The sequence below is a fragment of the Ovis canadensis genome, chromosome 5 (assembly GCF_042477335.2).
Source record: "Ovis canadensis isolate MfBH-ARS-UI-01 breed Bighorn chromosome 5, ARS-UI_OviCan_v2, whole genome shotgun sequence".
NCBI classification, from domain to species: Eukaryota; Metazoa; Chordata; class Mammalia; order Artiodactyla; family Bovidae; genus Ovis; species Ovis canadensis.
In genome coordinates, this window is record NC_091249.1 from 53,385,809 (window position 1) to 53,405,075 (window position 19,267).

At 47.3% G+C, this 19,267-nt stretch overlaps 1 protein-coding gene and 1 pseudogene across 4 annotated transcripts in view; both read right to left on the reverse strand.

Annotated features, from left to right (window-relative positions):
- Positions 1–7,086, reverse strand: part of ZNF496 (zinc finger protein 496) — a 46,605-nt gene extending 39,519 nt beyond the window's left edge. Inside the window, exons 1-5 of one of the 4 annotated variants that reach the window (XM_069591824.1) lie at positions 6,913–7,086; positions 6,527–6,752; positions 4,976–5,092; positions 4,196–4,575; positions 3,591–3,774 (exon numbers count right to left, since the gene is read on the reverse strand). In XM_069591824.1, the coding sequence (XP_069447925.1) occupies positions 3,591–3,774; positions 4,196–4,525 (514 nt within the window). In that variant the 5' untranslated portion in view covers positions 4,526–4,575; positions 4,976–5,092; positions 6,527–6,752; positions 6,913–7,086. Of the gene's footprint in view, positions 1–3,590; positions 3,775–4,195; positions 4,623–4,975; positions 5,093–6,526; positions 6,753–6,912 lie in introns of all 4 variants that reach the window. The other 3 variants (XM_069591821.1, XM_069591823.1, XM_069591822.1) reach the window with 3 other exon arrangements.
- Positions 7,087–18,325: 11,239 nt separating this feature from the next.
- LOC138441225 (nuclear transport factor 2 pseudogene) lies at positions 18,326–18,708 on the reverse strand (annotated as a pseudogene).
- Positions 18,709–19,267: the final 559 nt, after the last annotated feature.

Here is a 19,267-nt window from a genome sequence, read left to right on the forward strand (position 1 = left end):
TCACAGCAACAAAGATCTGGCACAGGCAAAAGGAAATAAGTAAAATTAAAAAACAAAAAACCCTAGGAGTTTGCATGCCACAACTAAGAGTGTGAACGCCACAGTATAGCCAAAAAAAAAAAAAAAATTCATGGGCAACTCAGGCCCCCTAGTCAGTATTTTATGGGTAGCCAGGCATACCTCATTTTATTGCACTTTGCAGATATTATGTGTTTTAAAAAGTAAAGATTTTTGGCAACTCGGAATCAAAGCAATCTTACTGGTGCAAATTTCCCAACAGCATTTGCTTACTTCAAGTTTCTGTGTCACATTTTTAGAGTTCTCATAATATTTCAAACTTTTTCATTATTATCATATTTGTCACAGTGACCTGTGATCAGTGATCTTTGATTACTATTACTATATAGTAACTTTGGCTACTATTGTAGTTGTTTGGGGGGCCATAAACTATGCCCACATAAGACAGCAAATTTAACAGATAAATGTGTGTGTTGTGCTGGCTCCCTCATTTCTCCCCCTCTTCTTGGACCTCTGTTCTGTGAGACACAACAATACTGAAATAAGGCCAATGAACAATCCTACAATGGCCTCTGAGTGTTCAAATGAAAGGAAGAGCCACATACTTCTCACATTAAAAGATTTAAAACAGTGAGGAAGGCATATCAAAAGCTGAAACAGACTGAGGGACTTCCCTTGTGCGGCTCAGTGGCTAAGACTGCACTCCCAATGTAGGGGGCCTGGGTGCAATCTCTGGTTAGGGAACTAGATCCCACAAGTAGCAACTAAGAGTTTGCATGCAGCAATTAAAGATTCTGCATGCCACCAACCAAGTAAATAAATATTAAAAATAAAAAAAGCTGAGGCAGGCTAAAAGCTAGGCCTCTTGCATCAAACAGCCAAGTTGTGAATGCAAACAAAAAGTTATTGCAAGAAATTAAAAGTGCTATTCCAATGAACACACAAGAAAGTGCAATAGCCTTATTGCTGATACAGTGGAAGTTTTAGTGGTCTGGATAGATCAAACAAGCCACAACATTCCCTTAAGCCAAAACCTAATCCAGAACAAGGCCGTGGTTCTTTTTATTCTACAAAGGCTGAGAGAGGTAAAAAAGCCATAAATAAAATGTTTGAAACTAGCAAATGCTGTTTCACAAAGTTCAAGGAAAAAAGCTCTTCTCCATAATATAAAAGTGCAAGGTGAAACAACAAGTTATCCAGAAGATCAAGTTAAGATCATTAACGATGGTGCCTACACTGCACAACAGATTTTCAGTGTGGATAAAGCAGCCTTATATTGGAAGAAGATGCCACATAGGACTTTCATAGCTACAGAAAGGGCAATGCCTGGCTTCAAAGCTTTAAAGAACAGGCTGACTCTCCTGTTAGGCACTAATGCAGCTGGTGACTGTAAGTTGAAACCAATGCTCATTTACCATTCCAAACTCCTAGGACCCTGAAGAATTATGCTAAAGCCACTCCGTCTGTGCTCTATAAATGGAACAAAGCCTAGATGACAGCACATCTGGTTACAACATGGTTTACTGAATATTTTAAGCCCCACTGTTGAGACTTCCTGCTCAGAAATAAAGATTCCTTTCAAAATAGTACTGCTTTTTGAATAGTCACCCAAGAGATCTCTGATGGAGATATACAAGATTAATGTTGTTTTCATGCCTACTAACACAACAACCATTCTGAAGCTCATAGATCAAAGAGTAGTTTCAACTTTCAAGTCTTATTATTTAAGGTAAGAAATATATTTCACAAAGCTATAGCTGCCATACACAGTGATTCTTCTGATGGATCTGAACAAAGTAAACTGAAAATCTCCTGGAAGGGATTCACTGTTCTAGATGCCATTAGAACATTCATGAGAACATTTCCGGTGGTCTAGTAGTTAGGATCTTCCCACATAGCTCAGTCGGTAGAGAATCTGCCTGCAATGCAGGAGACCCAGGTTCAATCCCTGGATCAGGAAGATCCCCTGGAGAAGGAAATGGCAACCCACTCCAGTATTCTTGCTTGGAGAATCCCATGGACAGAGGAGTCTGGCAGGCTACAGTCCATGGGGTCATAAGAGTTGGACACAACTTAGTGACTAAACCACCACCACCAGCGCTTAGGACTCAGCGCTTTCACTACCAGGGCTCAGGTTCAACAGCTGGTTGGGGAACAAAAATCCCACAAGCCAGCATGGCCAGAAGAAAAAAAAAAAAACCACTCATGGGAAGATACCAAAATATCAACATCAACACAACAGGAGTTTGAAAGAAGTTGACACCAGTCCTCATGGATGACTTCGAGTGGTTCAAGGCTTGAGTGGAGGAAGAGATGGCAGATGTGGTAGAAACAGCAAAGAAACAGAATTAGAAGTGGAGCTTGAAGATGTGACTGAATTGTGAAAATCTTATGATAAAACTTGAAGAGTCGCTTCTTATGGATGAGTAGAGAAAGCAGTTTCTTGAGATGACATCTACTCCTGGTAAAGATGCTGTGAAGACTGGTGGTGAAATGGCAACAAAAGTTTTAGAATATTACATGAACTGAATTGATACAACAATGACAGTGAGAGGACTGATTCTATTTTAAAAAGAAAGAAGTTCTGTGGGTAAAATGCTATGAAACAGCATTATATACTGTAGAAAAATTGTTCCTGAAAGGAATGATTCAATCGATGAGGCAAAGGTTAATTACTGTCTCATTTTAAGATACTGCCAGTTATCCCAACCTTCAGCAACTGCCATTTTGATGAGTCAGCAGCCACCAACATGGAGGCAAGACCTTTCATCAGCAAAAAGATTTCAACTTGCTGAAGGCTCACACAATGGTTAACAATAAAATATTTTCAATTAAAATAAGTACAATTTTTTGAGACATAAATGTTATTGTGCACGTAACAATCTACAGTGTAAATAAAAATTTCTTATGTACTGGAAAACCACAAGTTCATGTGATTCACTTTATTATCTCCGTTGGACAGACTAGGACACTGAGGTTTGCAGAGTTTAGAAGCAAGACCTGGGTCATAGCTGGAGGATTAAAAGCCAAGTGTATCTGCTGCCAAAGCCAATTGCTTGTGGCCATTAGTGCACTTTGTACAGACATGGCTAGCCACCATTCATGCCCCAAGTCCTAAAGATATCACCCATTCCCTAGGGGGCATTTTTATATTTTCTTTCAACATTATAAAATCTTCAAAGCAGAAGCTATTTAGCTGATAAAAGAGATGTTCAGAGAGAGAAAAGGACATGGCTTTACTCAGCTCCCCATGCAGGCCCTATCTGGACAGTGATGGTGCCCAGCTATCTCCAAACCAACAAAACAAACTCAGAGATGTGCCCTCAAAGCAGCGAGATGATGCAGCGTCAAAATACACCTACTCACAGTAGAGGTCCCTCTGGGCAGACCTGGCACCATGAAAAGGACACTCTCATGAGATTCTCACTGAATTGTTCTAGGGAAGGACCAGACTCTGGAAAAGGTTCAGAGCCACTCAGGGGGGCAGGAGAGAACCAAAAATGTCAAGAGCTACTTCCAAGTGCACAGGGCCAGGTACAAACGCCCCTCCCCCACTCCCATGGGCACCCTACCTGGGTCCCCGCTGAGCTGGCCTGAGAGCCTGCTTGGAAGCCCAGGGCTCTGAGCCAGAGCTATGGGCTGGGCATCCTGGCTCTTTGCAAGGTCACTGTGGGGCTCTGCTGGCAGCTGCTCTTGCTCTTGGTCTGGAGGGCTGTCCCCATCGTCAATCACCACAGGGTCTTCACAATGCTTGAGCTGCAATCCCAGAGAGGGCTCTTTAGAGCTCGGTGGAGAGGTCCCTGGCCAGATGAGGACCAGCAATTGTGCCAGGGATTGGGCAAACTTCCCACTCCCTGGGCCTGCTGACCATTAACTCAACCACTAGAAGCACAGACCCACCTTGTTAAGGGCTATAAAGTGGGACGACATAATCATGTCACAAATTAGAGCCTTTAGGTAATGGATTCTGTCTTTTGGGGTTATCAAACTTCAATGTGGACATAATGAAAGCACATGGCTCTAGATGGAATTCCTCATCCCTGGCCAGGGAATACGTGACCCCACCAAAGCATCAAAGCGCAAGGCGGCCACCCTCTCCACATCTGCTGCCCAGTCCCACTCTCTCCCTCTCCCTTCCCATCCTCCCAGCCAGCCTAGCCCAGCCCCCTCTGCTCACCCATTGCCAGGGTCTCCCTGGCTCTCGTTCCAGGGCCTCCACAGCCGACACAGCCTGATCACCACTCTCAGGTTCCTGGGCCCGCACCCAGCCCTGGACCTCCCGGGGCAGGATGGCCAAGAACTGCTCCAGCACCAGCAGCTCCAGGATTTGCTCCTTGGTGTGCCTTTCAGGTCGCAGCCAGCCCCGGCACAGGTCCCAGAGGCGGTGTAGGGCCTCCCGGGGGCCTGCAGCCTCCTGGTAGCAGAAACGTCGGAAGAGGCGGCGGGAAGACTCGGGACTGGGAAGCTCACCCTGGGAGGAAGGGTTCTCTCCCGGTGGGCTCCTCATTTTCCTGGGCTCCTCACTTTCCTTTGGAGCCAAGACTCGGGGGCACAGGGCTGTGGGCATGATGGGATTTGATGGGGGTCAGCAGCAGAAGACGACCCTATTTCCAAACAGAAATCACTGGCTTCAATGTTCTGGTTTCCTGTAGTAGTTTTCTGGGGGTGGTGATGGGAAAAGTGAAAAAGCCCACAGAGATCAGCCTTTGGGAGAAGCACCAGGATATGTGACAAGTGTCAGTGTGGATGATCCTTACACAAAGGCAGAGAAGGAACAAACCCATTCCCAAAAGCATCATTATATGATTTCCCTAACTGAGGATTGGATGAACAAGGCAGGCAGTCCAGGAGAAAAGCAGTGACATTTCAACGTGGCACTGGTGTTTCAAGCATCCCAGGAGACCAATGGGGCCGCATGCAGGAGAGAGATGGTAATTAACACTCTGTGGTTAATTACCTTCGATGGCCAGGTCCTCCTGGAAGGGACCTGAAATGGACGAGTCGAGAAGGCCGCTATCTTGAGGCTTCAGAGCCAAAGTCACCGTCCTTGCCCTTGAGACCTTTACAAAATGAGCTGAAAAGACAAAGACAGACATGCACAGGAAAAGCCTTCAAAGCTTTTCCTTCAAAGACAGGAAATTCACCCTGCTGGTAGTGAGTGCTATCAGAGTTAGACCAACACAGAGCGAGTAAGCCTTGCTCCGTGGAGTATGCACCAGGAAGCAGGGAAGAAAGCAGACAGCCCAGAAGACACCCAGACAAAAGATGCGTGTGTGCATGCTCAGTTGCTCAGTTGTGTCCAACTCTTTGTGATGCGGTGGACTGTAACCCGCCAGGCTCCTCTGTCCATGGGGATTCTCTAGGCAACAATACTGGAGTGGGTTGCCACGTCCTCCTCCAGAGGATCTTCCCTACCCAGGGATCTAACCTGCATCTCCTGAATTACAGGCAGATTTTTTACTGCTGAGCCACTAGGTAAGCCCCCAAACAAGAGATGGGGAGAGTCAAAAGAGGCACATCCTGAGTTTACTAGAGAAAAATAACAGTAAGTATTTAAAAGCACCGGTGTTTTAAAAGGAGCGTCTATCCAATTCACTAAAGTAAATAGTGAATAGTATTACTGAATAGTAATTCTGAATAGTAAACTTCAGTATATATTTAAAGATGTCTGGACCTTCGACCTGGCCTCCACCCATCTTGCTTTCTCTTCTCTTGTCATCTTCAAACCACAATGAAGAAAACCACACACATCTCACATACCTTCCCCAGGCAGGACAGAGGTGGGGCACTAATGGCACAGCCTCCACATATGAAGAGAAGGGGCTCAGGAGCCCCTGCAACTCCTCAGTGAACATATGCAGGGCAACATCACAGTAGCAGCCACTAAACCAGAGTATGGGACCCAGGGAAAACGAATCAAATACGGTCCCACACAGTCCCCTCCCCCACCATCAGGCCTCTGAGATCCTTGGATGTGGTCCCCTGCTCTCAACACCCGGTTTAGGAGGCTCCCCAGCATGCCAGCACACATTACAGTTTGCCCCACCACCGGATTTCCTCCAGTGTCTGCTCATGCATCTGACACCCAATCTCAGCCCTACTCAACTCCACCTTCCCTGAACTCGGCCATCACACACCTCCAGGGCCTCAAGGTTCCTCAGGTCTGCACCCACCCTTAGTACTCTAGGGCATCTGGCTCTGGGCTTAGCCCATCATGCCTAACCAGAGAGCCGTGTTCCTGTCTCCCTGGCAGCGGCACGTAGGAAGCTCAGAGATGAGAGATGAATGAATTAACGTTGATTAATTCAAGAGGATCCAACAGGGGGCGGGGCGTACTTAAAAGCAGCTCTACGAGAAGGAACGGAGCTGGATGAGCTAAAAGGGAAGGGGATGAGCATACCGTATGCCAGGGAAAGGGGCAAGCTTTCCTTTGATCCAGGTTTCTCTCGCTTTTCCCTCCCTGTACACCCGCACCCACCTCCACTCTAGCCAGCTCCCGGCTCCTCACCTCACAGCATGGAACTCCTTCTCAGCGTCTACCTCAAAGCCCTCCGGCGGCGGAAGTCTACGGCGGCAGCTCCTCATCCTTCCAGCCCGGTCTCCCGGGTGTCCTTCCTGAGGCGGGTTCTCTGCAAGGGCCACTCTGTCCCCGGCTAGCCAAGACCCCGTCTCCTGCTCATCCAGAAAACCACGGCTCCGCTTAAGAGGGAAGAAGTGGGATCAAATGCAGGCGCCTGAAAAACATTTGTGTCAGTTTCATCCCCCTGCCCAGAGATTCAGAGCTCAGCTCTGTGAAGGGAGGCCGGCGCGCGCGGGGCTGGGAGCCAGGGGACCGAGGAGCGCGCAGTCGCGTGCGCGGGCCGCAGAAGCCGGGGCCGCCCGGGCCGCACTCACCTCCTCGCCGAGTCCCAGTTGGCGGGCCGTACAGGCCTGACCGCCTCCGGAGCCCGCCGGACGCTGAGGAAAGGAAAGGCCGAAGCCCTCCGGCTCCCTCCCCTGGGACACTTCCTGCTCCGCTCTAGGACCGGGGAGGTCTCCGCATCTCAGTGGTTCTCTCCTCCGCCCCCCGGCCGAGGTGTGCGCTAGGGGTGACATTCGACACCCCCGGCCCGGCCCGGCCGGCGCGCCCCGCCCTGCCACGCCCCGCTTCGCGCGCGCCGAGGCCTCGGCGCCTGGCCGGGGGCTTTGTGGGTCCGTCAAGCCGCCTCTGCCGGGCCTCCCCGCGGGCTTGCGCCGGGGGCGCGCGTCGAGGCGGGGCGGGAGGCAGGGGCCTCGAAGGAGCGTCGGGGACTGCGCCTGGAGGCGGGTGGCGGAGCGGCGGGGCAGAGAACCGGGTCAGCGGGAGGGCTCGCGCGGGTGCGCCCTGCTGTGGGCGGCCGCCGGTGTGGGAAGGTTGGTCTTGGGGCTCCTCTCTTCTCTGTTCTCCCCCTTGGGACTCGTACAAGGGGCTTGTTTACTCCCAGAAGGGCCGACCCGGTAGCCGAGGCTGAATGCTGGAGTTGGGAGGGGGAGCGGTGGAAGAAGGCTGCGGCGCACCGCGGGCCGTTACATTTCAGAATTCCCGTGCGGCACCCCCACCCCCCACCCCACGCCTGCAGGCCCAACCTCCTTCCAGCCGAAACCCCTCCTCTACTCTCGACCCGCGGCCGCTGGAGAGGCGAGGAAGGCTCGGGAAAGGAAGACTCACCTCCCTCCTCTGTCCTCTATCGGATGCCCTGGCTTTTGGAGGGTTTGCGGAGTTTCACAGCTACCCGTTACACGTCCCTTCTGGGCATCAGGACAACCCAGGGAGGGCCCAGAGGGACTTCTGTCCGTCTTGGCCCCCAGTGGGTGGTCGGGGTGCTTATTGCTCCCTTAAGTGTAGGGTGTAGCTAGCTGTTCACACGGGGTCAGGGGAACGGGCTAATGGACTTTGACTTGAAGTCGAGTCGCAGCGAAGGCCAGGAAGTAAAGGCCTCTGGACGTCTAGCCAGGGCTCCTTGGCACTACACTATGCTGAACATGTAGCTCGAAGACAGGTCTTCCGGGTACCATCCTTAATCTTCCAGGTTCTGGAGCTTGGGAGAAAGCATGTCTGGAGGTCCTGAGCAGAGCTGGTTGACACCAACACTTCTTTTTTTTCATCTGCTGAGCACTGAAGTTGAACTTTCCCATAGAAGAAGGCAAAGAGATGTCTATCTGGTAAAGAGGATGGGCTTCCCAGGTGGCTCAGTGGTAAAGAATTGGTAAAGAATCCGCCTGCCAGTGCAGGAGCCACTGCATATGCGGATTGGATTCCTGGGTCTGGAGGATCCCCTGAAGGAGGAGATGGCAACCCACTCCAGTATTCTTGCCATGACTGAGCATGCAGACAGAGACTGGAGAGGATACACTACTGCAGATAACTGATGTCCGGTCAGATCAAGCAGAGCAATACCAGTTCCCCTAAAGAAAGGAAGTAGGCTGGTTGAGCAGATGTGAAAGAGGTGGATGGACCGTGAAACTATTTATTTATTTTTTGGTGGTGCTGCCTGGCATGTGGCATCTTAGTTCCCCAACCAGGGGTGGAACCTGCACCCTCTGAATTGGAGGCACAGAATCTAAACCACTGGACCACCAAGCGGGGGTCTGGAACTGGATTTCTTGGCATTGCTTTCCTCATTTCAAGGACTTGGGAGCCTTTTGTTTCTTCCTCTAAATAACAAATAATCATTCCTGAGTAAGGGAGTTAACAGGGAGCCACTGTTTGGGATATGCTTGGATTCTGTGACTTTTGCAGGAGATAAAGCAAAGGAGTAGAATTCATTTTTGTGAACAGTGATTGGTCCCCCAAATGACAGCCAGGTGTAGGCAGGGTCTCCCGTCTCCCTGGAACCTGCAGATACCAGTGGGAACTACCCCTGTCAGATTTAACTGGATTCAACAGAACTCATGTGCACCCCTTTCTCAGGAGCACCAGCCAGGCACCATGGCTTGGAGGAGAGTTAGGGGAGGAACCAAAGATTAGCCAAGGCAGGTCAGACTAAGGTGCTTTGGCAAATAGTGCAGCCTGCCCTAAAAGTCCAGATGCTGTATGCCTGAGTTCCCAGCTCTGTGATCGGTTGGGTGAGGGAACTACCTGTTAAGTGTTGGTAATCTGAGCTCATAGTTCTGTCCACTGTTGTTCTAAAGCAGGTAAATTCAGAGCCCAGAAATCCTTAACTCACAGCATCAGATCAGTCCTCACTGCCCTGTCTAGTTCCTTCCCCTGAACTGACACCTCTCTGTGAACTGTCTCTTAGAAGCTTTGTGTTTATTTACTGCATTTTGCTCAATGCAGTGGTTATGAGTCAGAGCACCCAGGTTAAAACCTGCCTCGTCAATTCCTAACCAGATGATCTTGGCTATACTTAAACTTTCTGTGCCTCAGTTTCTTCACCCAAAAAAATGGATAATGCTGTCTATCTTACTGAATGTGTGGGGCCATTCAGTTATTTGACAAATGTGTACTGAGTACTCAATAAGCATTCATGGTGCTAGGTTCTATTCCAGGTTCTCATGGTGCATCTGTGAGCACAGCTGGCTGAGGGGATTGGTGAGAAGGGCAGGACAAAATCAATAACGTGATCTGCTATGTTTGATTCACACTGCAGAGGAAGAAGAACGTTGAGCAATATCAGGTAATGGATGCTGGGGATCAGCTGGGGATGGTTATAGTATTAAGAAAGAAGTCAGGGCAGGTTCCATTGTGATGGTGACATCTGAGATGAGGGAGTTGATCAGGCCCAAGCATGGGTGAAAACAGGGTCCCAAGTGGAGGCCACCATGACAGCAAAGGCCCTAAACGTGCAGAAGCACAGGGAGGCAGTTAGTGAGTGAGGGCCATGGTGTGTCAGCTTGGGGTGGAGGTGGGGAGGCAACTGGAGATCGTGGGAAGGTACTTTCTTTGACATCAAATGGGATTATGACAGATGACACAAGTAAGCAACAGAAAGAAAACCCTGAATGTAAATGCTACTTCAGGACCATTGAGCCATCTCAAAAGTAATGTTTCATTTGGTTTCTATTATGTTGCTGATTGAATGTATTTTTATAAAGTGCTTGCTGTGTGCCACCAATTTTGTCAACCTTGGGGAGATCATAGTGGATAGACAATCCTGGCTTTTAGGAGCTAGAAGAGGAATCAAATGAATAGATGGCATGAAAAAATAAAACAAGGTAAGAAGGAGCCTGCTAGGGTGGTTGGGTAGGACCTTCATAAGATAACATTTGAGCAGAGAGCAGGTGGAGGGCAAATTGAACAGAGGTGTGCAAGAAGATCATTCCAGCAGAGGAACAGCATATGCAAAGGCCATAAAGAAGGAGGCTTGTCCCCTGGCTAGAGAAAGGGGAGACTGGAATGGAGTGACCATGAATTTTACACTTAGAAGTTTTCACGTGAGGGCATGGCTTGATGGGGTTTTAATTTTCACTGTGCAGAGCAGATTGGATCTGAATGGAGGGAGGCAGAGGCTATTTTTGAAGCAGCCACAGAAATGCAAGCAGGACATGGCCCATTCCAGAGTCAAGCTGATGGAGGTGAGGCTGGTGAGCAGTAGTGGTTTCCTCCATGGTGTGCTACTGGGTGTTAAAGGAATGAGAAACGTGTAGTTTTGGCCCCAGTTGGGGGATTGGAGAGTACGCCCAGGAAACTGCAAAACAGTTTTTGGGAAGGGGTTGGGAGACAAAGATGAGTTTTGGACTTGCTAGGTCTGAAATGCTCAAGACAAATAGCTATGATGGTTCTGGAAGAAAGCCAAGGCTAGAGGTGGAAATCTGTTGTCGCAGCACACAATAGGAGTTGAGATCCTAGGATAGACTAGCATGGGTAGAGGAGCTGTCTTGGAGGAGTTGAATAGGCCACACTAGCTTTGGAGACTAGAAAGAGAGCAGAGAGATCCAGAGGGGAAAAAGAGGAAAGGGGGAAGGGGGTAGGGGGAGGAGAAGGAGCAGCCACTATGAGGTGGAGAGAAGTCTGGGCAGTGCTGAGCCTTGGAATCCCATGCAGGCAAAGGTGTTTTCAAGAAAGAGGGATAGTCAATGAGGATAAGTGCTGCTGCAAGATCAAATGAAATGAGGAAAAACCACTGATAAGAGCATTGACCCATAGTATTTGGTATAGAGTCCCCCTGAGCAGAGCAGAGGTAGTAGAGCTGTTGGGATGGGGTAGTTTGGAGAGAGAAAGGAGGTGAGGTAGTGGAGACAGTTGGGTAGGAAAAAGTGGCAGTAGCTGAGGGAGAATGGGTCCCATCTTAAAGATGGGAGAATTACAGTGTATGGCTTAAAGGAAGGAGGGGCTGGGCAGGAGCCAGGAAGAGCAGAGATGGGAGAAGAGGAGGCAAGGTGGTCTCTGCACCCTGAGCCTAACAGGGAGCAACTGAGTGGAAGTCCATGGTGGACTTCTGAATACACAGACACTTCAGCAAAAGAAGAAGCAGGATGTGATGGTTTATTTTATGCATCAATTTGGCAAGGTCTTGGTGCCCAGTACTTGATCACACAGAAGTCTCAAATTTGCTGTGAAGATACTTTTTGGATGAGATTAACATTTAAATTGGTAGACTTTGCATAAAACAGATTATCCTCCATGAATGAATGGGCTTCAATCAGTCAGTCTTTAAGAGTAAGGACCAAGAGAATTCCCTGGTGGTCCAGTGGTTAAGACAGCGCAGAGTTTTAACAATGTAGGGGGCATGAGTTTGATCCCTGGTTGAGGAACCAAGATCACACATGCCGTGCGGCACAGCCAAAAGATTAAAACAAAAGTAAAGACTGAGGTTTACACACACACACACACACACACACACACACACACACACACACACACTCTGTCCTCCCCCCGTTCCACACATAAGGAATTCTGCCTGCAAACACACACACACACACACACACACACACACACACACACACTCTGTCCTCCCCCTGTTCCACACATAAGGAATTCTGCCTGCAAACTGCCTTCTGTCTTGAGCTGCAACATCATCTCTTCCCTTGGTCTCTGATCTGCTGGCCTGCCCTGCACATTTTGGGCTTGCAAGCCTCCACAATTATGTGAACCAGTCTTGAGAAATAAATCAATCGGTCCCCTCCCCTCTTCATACACACATACACACACACACACTCACACCCTACTGGTTTTGTTTCTCTGGAGATCCCTGACTGACAGGAAGGAACAAGAGATAGTAGAGATGTGAGAGCAGGAGGAAGGCATGACGCACTCACCTTGCAGAGTAGAAAGGTGAATGGACTGTAGCAAAGGAAACCGTAGATTATGCCAAACATGGAAAGTGAACTTTGCACCATAAAGTATCACGTATAGCTTTCCTAAAAATGCCGTATCTACAAGGGCAGCAATTACGTCTTCCCCTGGGGAGAAGGTCATCATTCCACAGGATATACTTGTGGATGAATGACAAATACAGGTGTATAAAATGTGCCACCTTGTTGTCTGATTCCTGGACCAGCCACATCTGGCTTAGCTGAGAACTTATTAGAAATAGAACCCTCAGGTCCCAAACACAGTCTGAATCATTAACCAAATACTAGGACTAGACTTTCTAGTTACTTGCAATTTGTTTTGTTTTGTTTTTCGGGTGAGTTGAATGGCATGTGGGATCTTAGTTCCCTGACCAGGGTTCGAACCCATGCCCCTTGCAGTGGAAGCTCCACTTCCACTTCCACCAGGGAGGTCCAGCTCTTTGCTCTTTGCAGTTTGAGAAGTTCTGTTGTAAAGGAGTCAGCATGATTCTGGGCAGAGTAGGTGCTCAACAAACTATAGCTTGACCAGCAGTCCTAAGAAAAACAGTGCTGAATATTACTATGACTTATTCATAGACTTCTAGGAAGCAAGGACAATAGGGTTCTGACCTGGTACTCCAATATCCAGCAGAGGTTATGGCTGAAAAAAGGGCTCTGAGAATCCACTGAATAAAGAAATTTGGCTTGTTTAATTTTCTTGCAGTACAGGCCTCCCAGCTGTCACATGCAGGCTGCTCATCTGTTTTTATATTTTGTTTTGTTTTGTTCCTTTTGCCAAAGTCAAAAAGACTTTGAGAACTACACAAAGGTGAACATAACCAACTATTCAAGGGCTTCAGTGAAAGCACCTAAAATACCCAGTTGTTCACTGGAAAAGGGTGCCAAGGATGGAGGAGAAGAAGGAGGGTGTTAGGGAAGTAGGGGTCACTTGCACTTTGGATGCTCTTTAGAGGTGGGCTCAGGACAGGTAGGATTAACTAAGGATCATGAGTTGTCAGGAGGTGAGGGTGACTTAATGGAATAGTCACACATGCGTGTGGCAAGCAAGGGTGTGGGTGGTAAGAAAATAAGAGTCACTCCAAGATGGGTGCATTGTGGCATTTCACAGTTGCAGCAAAACCTTAGGAAAACCGTTTCCTGCGAACACATAGATACTTTACTGTGTCTGTCTTTCCTGCCTGTTCTTTTTTAAAAAAAATTTATTTATTAAAACCTTAGGAAAACCATGTTTCCTGTGAACACATAGATGCTTTACTGTGTCTATCTTTCCTGCCTGTTTTTTTTTTTTTTTAATTTTTATTTATTTTGGCTGTGCTCGGTCTTCATTGCTATGCACAGGCTTCTCTAGTTGCAGTGAGCGAGGGCTACTCTTTAGTTGCTGAACTCAGCCTTCTCATTGTAATGGCTTTGTGCCTTGCAGAGCACGGGTTCTGGGCAAGTAAGATTCAGTAGTTGTGGCTCTCAGTCTCTAGAGCTCACCCTCAGGCTTGGTTCTCTTGAGGCAGGTGGAAAATCTCAGAGCAGGGACCGAACTTGTGTCTTCTGCACAGGCAAGCGGATTCTGAACCACTGTATCATGAGGGAAGTCCTCCTGCCTGTTTTCTCTGTCCACTCTGATTTTCAGTTTTGCTCCTGAATAGTCTTTGACTCTTTCTGGAGGGAATCAACCTGGCCATTGCAGTTCTTTGAATGTTCCCTTTCATTCTGTCTGTTCCTTAAGTGAGGTGAATCCCAGGATCCTGGAATTTCAGGAAGCTGGAGCTCAGGGAGAGAAAACTGGTCAAGGATCCCAGATGTGTGGGGATCAGGGTGGGGAAGGCAGAAGTCATGCACAATATGTTCGGCATATGCTAGGCTTACCATCTGCATTTTATCACTTAATGCACACTGGAATCCCAGGAAGCTGGAGCCCTAAGGGCCACATGAAGAGCTTGGAGTCTGTCCTGTAGGACAGAAGTGTTCACTACGTGCTGGATCCCACACTCTAAGGTGTGTCCTGATCCCTTCTCAGAGCATAGAACCTATGCTGGCCCCTTCATCTCTATCTAGCCTTCCTATTCAAGTGTGGTTTAACTCATATAACCATGGAGTACATTTATCTTAGTAGGTATTTTTTCTCAGTCAGTCTCAGGAACAGGGAAATCTTATTTCTGTTCCCTTGCTCTGCAGGTTGCCTAGATGCTGGGAGGCAGTAGATAAGTTTCTCTACTCATATATGATGATACAATACCTGGGTCACATGAATCAAACAAAATTTTTTGCATAAGTACTCCAGTGACAGGGGCTTCTCCAGTGGCTCAGTGATAAAGAATCCACCTGCAGTGCAGGATTTGCAGGAGATATGGGTTGGATCCCTGGGTGGGGAAGATCCCCTGGAGGAGGGCATGGTAACCCACTCCAGTACTCTTGCCTGGAGAATCCCATGGACAGAGGAGCCTGGTGGGCTACAATTCATAGGTTTGGAAAGAGTCAGACATGACTGAGTGACTTAGCGCACACACACGCACATCAGCACAGAGTCAGGGATACTTAGGAGGTACTTACACATCATAATCCCCCTTTCCTCCTCAGTTAGCTGTACATGAACTTTTAAACTTCTTAGTGTTCAACACCTGTAATTATAGTGCATCTCAGTTTGTGTTTCTGCTACTAAACACCTGGATGGTAGTCACTATGTATTTTTTTCCAGACATAGAGAATTCTGAATTCTAAGTCCTTATTCCTCAGATGTTCTGAGTGCTTTCACTAAATCTTTTAAACATAGTATGATCTATTTCAGGAATTTCCTGACACTATTGACCCTTCTAATTTTTCCGGTCTCCCTTCAGCCCCATTCCCTCAAGTTCAGTTTATTTCACGTGCAGATAGGAATGGCAGTGAGAGTCCTGTAATGGGTCAAAATGTATCCCACAACATGATATACTTAAATCCTGATCTCTTATTACTGTGGAAGTAGCCTTACTTGGAAGTAGGATCTTTGCAGTTGTGAACAAGTTATGACAAGGTCATACTGAATTAGAGTGAGCTTGAAGTCCAATGATGGGTTCTGTATGAGTAGGTCATATGAAGGTGGACACCAGGATGAAGGTCATGTGACCATGAAGCCAGAGATGGGAGTGGTGTTTCTACAAGGCCAGGAATGCCAGGGATTGCTGGTAATCACCAGACACTAAGAGAAAGCAAGGAAGGATTCTCCCCCTAGAGCGTGGTCCTGCCACACCTTGATTTCACTCTGGCCTCCAGAACTGTGAGAGAAGAAATTCCTGTTGTTTCAGGTTACCCAGTCTGTGCGATCTGTTACAGCAGCCCTAAGGAACTAACACAGGCCTGGGTGCTTCCCTGGTAGACCAGTGGCCAAGACTCCGTGTTCCCAGTGCAAGGGGCCTGGGTTTGAGCCCTGGTTAGGGAATTAGATCCTGCATGCCCCAACTAAGACCTTGTGCAGCCAAATAAGTAAATATTAAAAAAGAAAAAACACAAAACACAGGCCTTGACCCACTCACCCTCAGACACCTACTAATTTGGCCTACAATATTAGAACACTTGTCACAGTCCTACTTCTGCTTGTTTATGATTATTTCCAGCCTTGCTCATAGTCTCTTGTAGATAAATTTGAGACCCCGCATTGAAACATGAAAGTTATCAGCTTTCCTCTGCCTTTTACCTCCCAGACCTACCTAACTGGTTAAAACTGACAGAGTCCCCCATTCATCTTCTCTTTTGCATTCTGGTTGTTTTTGTTGAGGTCATCTCCTCGGAACACGGAGGTAATTGCCAGCACATATGCTGTCCTAATCACTCTCCTCTTTGAGTTAATTCAAGTTAGCATTTACTGGGTGTCAACTCAGAGCAGCCTGGCTCAAGGGTGGGCAAATGGAGCTTCCTCTGAAAGACGGGAAAACCTCACTGGCACAACACGAAGATGAAATAAGTGGGTGAATGACCACTATGCAAAATACTTGTTATTTGGAGGGAGTTGTGTGACCAACCTGCAGATGAGGTTAGAGGCTAAAGAATTTGGATTTCACTTTGTAAGCTGATATTTCTCATGATTTTTTTGCCTGCGGCCCAAAGACATACAAATCATGATTCATGCCAATAATTTCTGCTCTATTCTATTGTGCAGAAAAAAGGCTGGAGTGTTGTTGGCAGATGCTCTCTTCAGCCAAACTCTACCCAGGTTTCCCTGAGCGTTTTTTCAACTAGACCTGACTTTTAGGCCTCCATTCTTGCTCAACATTGTCCAAATTTAGGAGGAATCCTGCTCAGTCAGTTTAACCAGAAGCCCCCACCCTCAAGATTTCTGATTACCCTTGAAATCTCTGATCAGGTTGCTCATCCTCCCCACCATCCCTCAGGTGATATCTGATCACCCTGGCCTGCCTTAAGCAAGAATCCCCTTAGGTCAGGTTGCTTTATCCTGAATGCCCCTTTACTCCAAAGGTTTTCCCTTGGTAATATTGTGTCCACTGACCTTGCTCCTTGGCTGTGAATTTCCACCTTTCCTTTTTGCCTTTGGAATTGAGCCCAATCATTCTTTCCACTGCAAAATCCGACTTCGGTGGTCTGTACACTTATCCCAGTAGTCCCCTGAATAAAGACTGCCTTATTGTGCTTTAAATAGTGTCATGAATAATTTTTCTTTAATACTCTTATAGGCTCTTTTGGGTCTTTTAACACAGTGGAATGTTAATGAAGTGTTCTCCTTAGGCTAAGGGAACTGTGATGTGTACCAGAGTTCAGTTAAGTATTTTGGGAAAACCCAGGAGAGAGATATGTGGGCTGCTTGCTTACTGACTTGACAAGAAAACAGACAGTTGTTAGTGAGTATGGGAGTTGGAGGCCAGAAAGTCAGCTACTCCGTAACTGTAATTGAATCCAGTCACTGACGAGGGTTCCTGTATGTCTCAGTCACCATTAGGTTCTGGAAAGGCATTGTCAGGTAAAAATCCTCTCCCAGAACTGTAGAAAGTCTGGGAACTAAAAACTCATATTGTAGTAACTTGCTGAGAAATAACATCCTAAAGCCTGTGTTGTGGGCTTTGGGAATAAAGGTCTGGCTCCTAAACCTCATCACAAATAGTAATAGCCAGAATTCCGAATTGTAGAGTGGGCCCGGGGTCTGGCTCATGCTGGTAGCCTTCCCGGAGACTCCCCAGCTGTGTCAGAAGGGAGGCTACTGGGACTTAACAAATGAGACAGATGTACTGTCTATAACCAACCCGATGTGAACACAGCTGTCTTCCTCTTGTGGCCTGAATGATCCAGGTCTCCCAAGCTAGAAACAGATAGTTTAAATGTTACTTTGTATTCTTATTGTTTTTCTTTACATTATGTAGGCTAGTTGAAAGGTTATCATTTGCTTGTATCCTTGAAAGTGAAAGTGAAGTCGCTCAGTCGTGTCCTACTCTTTGCGGCCCCATGGACTGTAGCCTACCAGGCTCCTCCATCCATGGGATTTTCCAGGCAAGAGTACTGGGGTGGGTTGCCATTTCCTTCTCCAGGGAATCTTCCCAACCCAGGGATCGAACTCTGGTCTCCTGCATCACAGGCAGATGCTTTAACCTCTGAGCTACCAGGGAAGCCCTAGCCTCACTTAAAAAAAAAAAAATCTGCCTTTATCCTCACAATTACTTGATATAATTGCTTGTTCTTTTTGTTGTTGTTAGGAAAATATTTATGGTTTTATTGCATGATGAGGCATTGAAACATCTGAAAAATCAGTATCTGGGTAGTGAGGCTTTCTCCTTCACTTTTATGGGTTACTAAAGCAATTTGTCAGTAGACTTCCAAAAAAAGAAAAATAGACAACCTTTTGCATTACTTAAGTCATTCCAAGGTGTATGCTGGTACAACACAAACTTCTATCAGATGCCGCTAGTCTAGGATCCAAATATCATGTAAAACAGCTCAGTAGAGCAGCACACTGCACTCATTCCCACCGAGGCCCTGCTCATTCGTTGATAATTAGGTGCATCTGGAGGAATGTGAATAGTTGAATAGTAAGTGGAAGAGGAAGAAGAAATAGCATGAATGGCTGTCTGGGAGGGGTTCAGCCCAAATTGTGCAGGGCAAGGCTGAACATGTCATTGGTACCAATCCAAGCAACCTTGATGCTCTTTAATAGGAACATCTGGTGGGACTGCATGATGGGGTTGTCACTGGCCTTGAGCTGGCCCACAACTGTGCTGATGATGCAACTATCCAGCATGGGCTGATGGTCCTGAGCCATGGTGCTGTGCTGGGTTTTCTGGAATGGAAGCTAGGCAATTTCTTCACAACGGCAGCTTTCCCTTGGAATTGCTGTCCTTCCCATGTGAAGCATGAAATATCAAAATAAACTGCTCTTAGTTGGATTCTATCATTATCAAATAACTGGTAGTAATGTTGAATGAAGCTGGAGCCAGTCTGTTCCCAAACTGGCTTGTCTCCCATTCTGGAGCATCACCCAGCCTCACTGAGACCCAAGGAGCTGGCACAATGGTGGCAGCAACCCAACTTGGTCTGCCTGTTTTGTTTTAAAATTTACTTGTTCTACTAGTGCAGAGTTAACACCCTGATAAATCCTCAGAAGTTATCCAGCATCAAACTTCTTAACTGAGTTGAAAACAAACCCTGGAAAAGTTAACGGTATTTAAGGAATTTCCAGGGACTCAACAAGTTCATCTGACCTCTGATTTCTGACTCTTTACAGGGACTGCTGCCTGGTCTGTTATAACAGAGCCTTCTGGTTGCTGGAGGCTGAACAGTCCATGCCCTTGGCCTTCTCTTCTGTTCTCCACTGGACCCTCCCACCTTTCATAATTCCTCCTTGTTGTTGTTCAATTACTAAGTCATGTCTGACTCTTTGAGACCCCATGTGTTGAAGGAAGGGAACCCCTTTTCCAGGGCCCAAGACTGGGCTCTTGTCTGACACTCAGAAATGTATTTTCTAAGAAAAGAATAGTCACATAAGCTGACAAAGCAAAAGACTTTATTAAGAAGAGGTGCCCAT